The sequence below is a fragment of the Daldinia childiae genome (genome assembly GCF_008694065.1).
Source record: "Daldinia childiae strain JS-1345 chromosome Unknown Scaffold5, whole genome shotgun sequence".
Classification (NCBI taxonomy): Eukaryota; Fungi; Ascomycota; class Sordariomycetes; order Xylariales; family Hypoxylaceae; genus Daldinia; species Daldinia childiae.
In genome coordinates, this window is record NW_022984646.1 from 2477840 (window position 1) to 2487803 (window position 9964).

At 47.4% G+C, this 9964-nt stretch overlaps 1 protein-coding gene across 1 annotated transcript; it reads left to right on the forward strand.

The window, feature by feature from the left end:
• Nucleotides 1-7297: 7297 nt before the first annotated feature.
• GL218_05818 (putative transcription factor cmr1 protein) lies at nt 7298-8939 on the forward strand (the record flags this gene model as incomplete). The annotated part of the gene is made up of 4 exons (XM_033582509.1): nt 7298-7570; nt 7639-7754; nt 7828-8088; nt 8150-8939. The coding sequence occupies 4 exons, from the start codon at nt 7298-7300 to the stop codon at nt 8937-8939; spliced, it is 1440 nt and encodes a 479-aa protein (XP_033434232.1).
• Between the last annotated feature and the right edge of the window lie 1025 nt (nt 8940-9964).

The following is a 9964-nucleotide window of genomic DNA, read 5'->3' on the forward strand; positions in this document are numbered from 1 at the left end:
CAGAGCATCGTCTAGCCGGTTTACTATGTACAGAAACATCTTCGTCGATTTACTCTAAATCTGAGAATGAGTATGCGGTTGGATTAGATCCGAGTGTGTTACTAGTTACTGGTGTCTTCGATCATGCCCAAGACGCAGACCTAACCTTGGCAGGCTTGCAGGAATAGAATGCCGAGCGACCACATCAGCAACATGGCTGGCCACATTACCTTACAACACATTCGGGTTTTACAACCCGAAGCAGTACTACAAGTCATCAACAATTCAAGCAATAGAAGGGATTATTTTCGTTGAACAGTACTAGTTTGCTCCATTCCTATTTTCTGCCTTGGGCATACACAGCATACCTTGGATGCCATACCTATAGTGGCCACCCACGCATCCAAGCCACTCTTTGTGACCTCTCACAGGGAAGTATGTCATCAGCTTTTACGGGGACAGAAAAAACATCGGAATTGGAGACATAGCCCCGTCGCCTACAGCTTGCTCGGCATATTCCTAGCAAGGATAAAGAGCGAAGGAATTATCTGATCCAGTTACACAGCATCTGTACGAAATGCGGCGCCGACAGCTTAACCGTCATCCCGAAAGGGCGTCGCATCTAGCCCCAATAGGCTGTATTTGTTAGAGAGGAGCGATCGCGGCTGCGCTGCAAAACGGATACGCACTATGTCCCTTACTTATTCACTCTGGTAGTAGGCCTATCGGAAGAGAAGGATCGCGGGAAAAAAAAGGAAGATAATGATTATCATCTAGGGCAATTTAGGCATGGAAGCTTCTGTTGTCTAGATCCTCACAGGTGCCACTACACTCCCTGGAAAAAAAGCACTGTAGTGCGACACGTCCAGTCTTAATTCCTGTAAGACCTCTCAGCTTCTGCGCTGTACGACAGAACATACACAGAGAATTCAAAGGTCCCGATATTCTCAAGTCACCGCAACTTCTCGGGGATGGAAATGGATAAACAATATTGTTGTTGGTCTACCCGTATGTTATTCGTATACGAACTATTGGAAAATAGATTGAGACTCACGAGACCATATCCATGGACGATGATGCATAGTCGTTGCAATGCACCGACATCGTAGCGACTGCGAAACGGGAGAGTGCCGATCCTTACATCTCCCACATCTCCCACATCTCCCTAGTCTATCTCCCTTGACCAAAGGGACGAAGGCTCGTGGGGGGGAAATTACGGCTGTGGCTACGGCGGTTGAGATCCCGACGCCTCACACGTATTCTACTCAATTAAAGGGACATTTTATACCCTGAAATCCACCCCCGAGTCCGAAGGGGCGCCGAGTCTTGCACGAGTCTTGCACTATCCCGACGAAAGAGTGGACACGCTTGGGCGATGTGGCGTAAGCCCTAAAACGATTAATAGAATACATGACGCGGGAGAGGCGGAAGAGGCGGATAACTAATCCAGGGATCTAACTAGGATCTAAGGGGGTGCTATGTATAAGGTGCTATCGCTGAGGAGAGAGTCACGACTTGGCTCGCTTTCGCTTCTTGATTTCTTTTCTTCCGGTCGGGTCATGTACGGTCACGTATGGTCACGTATGAATAACTTATGAACACATGCACTAGATTAAACAGGCATAATATTGATCTGCAGGTGAGGCTTCGGTCGCCGTCGAGTGGGTAAGTGGGTAAGTGTATATAGTGAGTATTGCACGCCTCATCGGGTCTTGTCCCGGAGATCAGCACGGAGTTTAGGACTGCAGCAGTTATACGGATCGGCCATAGGTTTATACTGCGTGAACAAGTCACAAGACCTCTCTGTCCAAGCCAAGCCGGAGGCCGTAACACTTCAATGAGACAAGAGAGAGAGAGAGCCGCCTTCCGTTAGGAATATACTGGAAATATGTTGTGTGTATATACTTGGACATATTAAGTTCATAGAATGCACGAGATGAGCTCAACCCACCACCTATTCGCAGCATGGGCCCCTTTTAACCCGTTGTGTGAGGGAGGAACAAGGTTTAACCACCACTTTAAGCTGTATTAAAATTCGAATGTAATTCAAATGCACGGAGTATGGAGTATAGGGTGGTGTAGAGAATAGTGGATAGAGGCTGGCTGTACTTACACACAAACGCCCAAACAAATGAGGCGTCAATCTATCATATATCTATCGAGTATGCGGGAAGGAATTAAAGTCTAAAACAAGGTGTCAGTATTGTTGCAACTAGCGGCAACTGATCATAAACGAATGTTGTACTAGAGTAACCTCAAACCTTACGAGGGAGCGCCAAAGATGTCGAGGCCGAGCTAGTTGGATATTTCCCGAAGCCAAGATCTTTTTCGTCTACTCAACTTCTTTCTGCCTTGTACCTCGTGCCTTTTGGTGAGACGTGAAAATTACATACTTACAGAGCCAAGCACTTTTACATCTAAGCTGATAGGAATTCGCGGGATGAGGGGGGGGGAGTGAAGGCTAAGAAGAAAGGGAATAGTACCAACGATGACAACAACCCGGATTATACCACGCGAATACCTAAGAATAGATTTAAGGCAAAGTGAGTCGTAATCGCTGATGGGATACCAGGGACGCGGAATACACAGAACACGGAACACGTATGGTTAGGGCGGCCCGACAGTTTGGTTATGCTATTAAGTGAAAGGACTACTACTATGTAGACGGCGAATCAGGACTAGGAAAAAGGACTAATAAGTAGCTTTCCTGATTAGGAAAATTCCTTCAGAAAATGTGCCCCAGTGTATTAAGTCTCTAACCAATGTCTGTCTGATTATTGTTTCTCATATGAAAGGTCATTGAAAAACTGGCTGGTTCTGATTTGCTGGGGACTAGATTGATGTTGGGTACTATGACGGTGATCAGGAGCTGATTGTAAAACATAGTCTCATCTCTACTCATATCTTATCTTATATGTTTATGAGATCCTTCGAACGCGCCAGACCGACATGCGTTCGATGTCGCGAGGATCTACCTGGATGGGTGAGATTGGGATGTATGTATCCAAGTAAAAATAGTTGCACGCACGCGGTTAAGCACGATATCGCGCAAACTATATGTAAACGTGGGTATAATTGGCAATTTGTACTGTTGCGTGCATATATAGAGGCACATTGACATATATACCTAGGTATGTATATGTAGATGTCGGGTTGTTTAATCTATGCAGCATGTAGGTTGACGTAGGAAGAGAACCGTGGCGATATATAGGTACCTATATGGTAAACAGGAAGAATATATTATTTACATGATTGTTTGCACATGCTTCAAATCCCGTTAAACATCAACGGCGAGAGAAGTAGAAAAAATAAATAACTAGGTACCTACCTAAACTAAACCTCTAGGACACTCAATATTACGTAGCTCTGTAACGGTCCGTTAAATGGATATTGATGTTTAGCGAATTTGACTCGAGTTTATTTCGTGGAGATTCGTGGAGGTGGAGGTGAAAGGTGGAGAGGTAGACGAGGGAAGCGAGATTCTTCTGTGGACGCGAACAAAAAGTCCTGGTTACACTTTAAGATTTCCCGAACAGCAGCTAAACACCGACGCTTCGATACAGCTGAGAGGGCTGATGCATGATAGAGGCGCAGAATAGGACCAAACTAGGACCAATTAGGAGTGTTACTTAACGTACGCGTTCATCTTATCAATAAGCCGGGGTTTAAAAAGAGTCAAAAAAGTCGTGCATGTGTATATGTGTGAGTGAGTATGTGTTATGTGTATGTGTGTATGTGTGTATATATGTATATGTGTATATGTGTGTCATGTATGTGTACTATAACTGGGTGTGTGGTATGTTCAGCTTGTTGTTACGTACCTCTTTACTACTAGGTAGGTTACTATTTTACTATTTCGTCGTGAATACCTAACACTAATTACCTACTGTAACACTTTTACTACGTTTAATAGTAAGCCATGGTAAACTAAAAACGCCAATGACAGCTGTTATGCATATAGTTACCTATGTATAACTACTAGTTATTCATTTCATAATAGTTACCAATTTGGTAGAAACCTATAGTAGGGAAAAAGGATGATGCCGAGAAGCGAATAATAAAAAACAAACAAGTAACTTATGTAGGTCCCCTGTTGCTATGTTGCTATCAGGGTTTGCTTCGGCCCTTGGACTCGCAGATCTTTGATGCACGTCTCGGTACTAGGAACCCTGTATGCAACCACGAGGTTGGATCTTACATACTCCCAGCTCGACCACTACACACAACACAGCTTTCCCGAATCCACCAAGCCTGGAACGGTCCCTCAACTACTTGTAATCGCAATCGCGCGAGTAGGGCGAACTGCTATAGGCGAATGATCATAGGTGATCATAGGGGTGGGTTTTGTTTTTGTTGTATCCTTCTCTCGCTTACATTTTCATGCGCCAACCTTTGGATGACAGCCCAGGTAAATGACCCCCCCTAGCGCCATCATACCCCTTCACCCAACCGCCTGTCAAAAAAAAAAGTGCCCGACTTCGAGTAACTCCCCTCGAATAGGCATCTAGAACCACCTGAGAGCGTAGGTACCAAACAGCGATGCGAAAGACTATGGTCATGGCTAATTCGAATCCTTGTCGACCTTGATGTCCCTTTCGAGCTGGCTCCTTACGTTGAAGATAATGCCATATCTGTCTCACGCTCTTGCTACTATTGCCGCTTATACCTGTATAAGGTATGCCTAACGTATTCCTAACGTGTATAGACACATAGGAACGATTATGTGGATTTGGTGGAAGCTTTGGCTAGTGCCGCAGGACCTTAACGTCTACTTTCTATTGCTACCGGGTCTTGGTGGTGTCCGTCTCCTTGGGAAAGAGAGAGAGAGAGAGAGAGATCGGGTTACAGCGCTCCCAATAAGCTAATGTAAACTTAGAGACTCGCATTAGCTTGGGAAAATTATCTTTTTTCCTTTCGCTCTCGCTCTGACTACGTGTTAGTCAACACCGCAAGATTCGTTTGCTGTCTCTGCTATCTCCCAGGACGATGTCTTGTTTCTTATACTCGCGCACATCATCGTTATATTGCCCCCCGCCATCTCAGGGACAGGGGTCATAGCTTTTTTTTCGAGCTGTACCTGGATATAAGTATTTGATGGCGGCTGAAAATGTCTAGGCTAGGCCGGGCATTTAATTGTGTGCCACAACTCCCGTGTCTAAGATACTTGCCCTTCCCTTTGTACATCCAATCTCCTTCCCGGGTGGTAGGGATTGGTGCTAGGAAGACTAGGAAGACCAGGAAGATTACAGAGCTGCCATCGCCTGGTCCACTGGTGATCCACTGGTCCACATACACATACACTTATACACTTATATTCACACTTTGTACCCTCTACTCCCCCCATTATTACATGGGTAAGCTTCTTGTACCCTTGTGTCTTGCTGATAGACCCGAGATGGATAACCTTTTCTCTCTCGCTCTCATATTTAGAAAGCCATGATCCGGATAAGTCTGATTCATACACATTCGATGTAATTTCTGCGTACATGTATTGTTTGACTGCGTACGGTACATATCGTTAGAATTCATTTATTCTTCTAACATATCCAACCTGACCTTTCCCTTCCCCTGCATCCCCCTTTACCTTGATACTTAGTGTCTGGCCTTTTTGTATCCTCCCTCCTCTTGTATAGACGAGCTTTCCTGTGTTTTTGTTTTTATTTTATTTTTTTCACTTTTACCTACCATTACTTCTTTCTTGGGTAGAAATTTATAAGTCTCTGAGTGTCTTGCGGGCTGTTCACACATCCTTGATGTGAGCGAGACTAGACCAAGATATCTATCTTGATCTCACCTGACCTGAACTACCACGATGGTGTTTTGTGCATACTGCGGAAAAAGCTTTACGCGCAAGGAGCACCTAGAGAGACATATTCCAAGTCGTGAGTGATGCTCATTTGCTCTAGAGACTAGTGAAACTGACTCCCGGTGCCATAGACACAAACGTAAAACCGCACAGATGCAGTGCGTGTCAACTGTCCTTCGCCCGAAGGTTTGCTCTTTGACCCTGCGTCTACATATTCAACTATATACTTATCCACTAATAGGGACTTATTACAAAGGCATCACTCTACATATCATGAGGCCCGAGATCCTATGGAACCTCTCCCGGGTGGTGTTCCTACGGTAGCTGGACGAACACCTATAGCTTGCCTTAACTGTGCACAAGCTAAGACGGGTTGCGACAAGAGAGTTCCATGTGCAAGGTGCGCTGACAAGAATCTCGAATGTCAAGCGAGATTTGCGCGACGTTCTTCGAAAGCCGCCTTGAGGGCAGCTCAAGCAACAGCTGCTATGAGCAGTACTCAAAACCAGATCACAATACCGCCGCAACCTTCACCAACAACACCAGCCACGACAGTTAACCCTGCTTTCATGGATATAGACCAAAGTGTAGTCAAGCCGGATCCGCCAATAAAAACTTCCATGTCTCCTGAAAACAGCTGTAACGCTATGACAATCGACCCGCGAATACAACAACACGAGAGCCCCGCCAAGAAAAACTCCCCGGCGAACTCTCAAATGAGCTCTGACGATTTCCCATCTCCTCACCCGAGGGTAGAGGGTCTTGATGACTTCCTTCACTTGGGCAACGATTTATACCACAAGAACCGAATTATCAAGACATGCTAGTTTGGTCTGAATATCCCTTAGACCTCGACATGTATACCAATCATATGCCTCTCACTCAAGCCGACGTCCCAATGCCCACTTTCAACGAACTTAGCGATATTTCATCTAATTCAGAACATATGAGCTCCTCTAGAGGCTCTATACACACTAGAAGCACTAGCATAATGTCTACCGGGGATTTCGAGTCGGCTATTAAATCTGTTGATATGACCTTAAATACCCCACCGATACGATGATACCCCGAATTCGAAGTTGTCATCGCAGCTGAGGCCGCTTGGCCCCTGGCTCGGTGTAATCCACCCATATACTCAATACGTGTCCGAGAACAGCTATCGTCCACTTAGAATGCTTGGAACAAAAGTCACGACAAGAAGGCACCTGGAGTGCCCTGGAGCAATATCTAGAGAAAGTCGACTGGGATGCAACCGACATGGCTTCGGTCATCCCCATGACATCTCGCACTCGTGATAACATGCTCGCAATAACGCAGACGTTCCTCCACAAGGCCCTTGAAATTCATCGCGGGGGGGTTAATCACCCAGTCAAGAGCTATACAAGTTCAAGATTAATGAGCTTCTTAGTTCTCCCGCCTTCGAAAATATTAGAATATTTTCTCCGCTCATACGTTCGAAATCTATCTTTCTTCTACTCGCTAGTCTCGGCCGGCTGCGTAGATCCCAATGAGATGCTCCAGAATAACCAGGCAGCAGCGCTTCTAGTTCTGCTCATGATCGCGCAAGGTGCCAATGCCGTCCCTACGGCGGAAGCAAGGGCTCTCTCAGCTGGTCTGATCGAGACTTGCCGCATCTCGCTTTTCGATATCATCGAGAAGGACATCGAGATGTGCGCCGACCCTACCGCTCTTCGATGCGCCTTACTCTTCATGCTCCTCGGAGCCTGGAGCGGAGATAAGTGGCTTATGGACATAGCCATGGGTCAACGCGGGATGTATCTCTCGGTGAGCATCCAATAATGCAACCTCCCGTCTTACCCAGCTTTCATGTCTCTAACCGAAATATCATGCAGATGCTAAAGCACGCCGGAATGTTTGAATCTCAGCCATCCATGATTCCCACGTTCAGTAGCTCCACCAATGCTGAGCTCCAATGGCGTTCATGGCTACACCGAGAATCCCAAAATAGGTATGTTACTTAACGCCACCGCATCCGTATTTCAACCAATAGTCTTATGCAGTACGCTGATCTCTTTCAATAGGCTGGTGTATAATTTTGTCATGGTGGACCAAGAACTTAGCTTGTTCCATGATACGGCACCAATGCTGTCAACCAGCGAGCTCTGCGCCCCCTTACCTGGTCCCGAGCTACTATGGATGTCGGCCAACGCTGACCAATGGGTCGCTGCCGTACAATCCATCTACGGCTGCACTGCAAACGTTAATCCCCAGCTTCTCACCACACCCCCTTCGCTCACCCCCTCACTCTACGATCTGTTTCAGGATCTCCTAAACGATAATCTGTCAAGGAGACAGGGCAGTCTGACGCCACATCAACTGCGGCTTTTACTACATCCCCTCCAGTCCTGCCTATACCACATCACAGATGCTGTCATGCTTCTCGGATGTCATGGGTACACGGCGTATAGGTAATAGGACTGGCATAAAATCATCCTTCGAATCCCGCCGCGACGAGATCCAGGTCCTGCTGCAGAAGTGGTACGAGCTGACTATCACCTACTACAAGGCGAACCCGACATGTGCGACCAGCAAGACTAATCTGGTGCTCTACCACCTAATCTCCCTCAACGCGATTACCAATTTCCCGGAAATAGAGAGGCTGGCTCGGCGCGAGGGATTCGACGGCTCCTACTGGGAACTGTCCCTGCGCCACAAGCGCTGCATATCCCAGCGCGAGGAGGCCATCTTCCACTGCGGCCAGGTGTTCCGGCTGCTACGACGGTCGATGCCGCGGGACCGGCGGCCCAGCTGGTGGAGCGCGGGTGTCTACCGCGCCACGCTGATCCTCTGGACGGATAGCGTCTCGCGGCTCGACCCCAACTTCCAGAAGCGCGACGAGTCCGGGCCTCCGGTCCCCATCGACCAGGTGACGCCCGAGGACCCCGCCGTCATCACTTACCTGTGGAACGGCGAGGGCGTGCCGGTGCTAACGCACCAGCGCGACGGCACCAGGGCCAGCCTCGAGAAGCCGGGCGACGTGCTCGAGTACGCGGTCAAGACCCTCGAGGACGGCAGCTCCCGGTTTACCGACGGGGTTAGGCGGAAACTCGTGGCGCTGAGCGGGAACTGGCAAGCGGACGGGCTTCACGGCGCGGGTGCTACAGTGCAGGCGTCTGCTACGAGTTTATGTTAACACAGCTAGGCTAGGCTCAGCTAGCCGTGTCAGTTTATCTCTTCACAATATTGCTCTACGATATACCGGCTTCTTTTTTTTCTTCTTCTTTTTATTTTTCTAATTACAATTACGATTACAATATCTTACAATGAGCTGTTACACTACGCGATACATAACACACAGATATATCTACACATTACATCATGGAGGGGGCAACAGCGGTGGCGGCACGGGACAGGATAGGCAGGGGGGGAAACATGGGATCAAATCGGAGATAAAAGGGCATAGCGCAAACTGGGTACATCGGCGCTGGCATATATACCCACGAGGACAGGACAGGACAGGACAGGACAGGATAGGAAAGGTTAGGAATATAGGGCGTGGGAAAGAGTGGGCTAAGATGATGATCATGATGCTTACCGGCCTCGCGTCGCGGCAGTGACGTTGAAGTAAAGGGAGGGAAGAAAGACAGACAGACAGGCATCCTAGGCGTTTGGGAAGGGGGATCGGATCTCTTGCTTGACTACTTAGGGGGGTTGGCGGGCGGAAGTGGGACGATCAGTCAAGACAGACTGACAAGCAGAGGCAGACAGAGCAGACAATGGCGATTGCTTACGGTGGTTGGGACTAGGTTTAGGATAACATGTCAGATACAGGGGTGGTGGTGGTGGTAAAGGGGGCTAGTTATCTTGCCTGTCTATCTATCTGTGTATATTCGCCCCTGGTCAGGAAGCGGAATGGTTTTTTTTTCGCGGCGCGTACGGTATGGATATGCGGTTGCTTGCTTGCCTTGCCTTGTCTACTTGCTTGGTTGAACTTGGAATAGACAGCCGGTTTTTTTTTCTTCTTCTACCTATTCGCCTTCCCTCAACTTCTCGACCTCATCATCTTCTTATCTTACTTCTTACTGCGTACGCGTGCATGGGAGCAAGCATGTCAATTCACGGTTAGCCTGAGCTTTAAGTGCGGGAATTTTTCTTTTTTTATTATTAACTATTATAAGCTTGTCATTACTTTATTTCAGCATTATACATATATACATA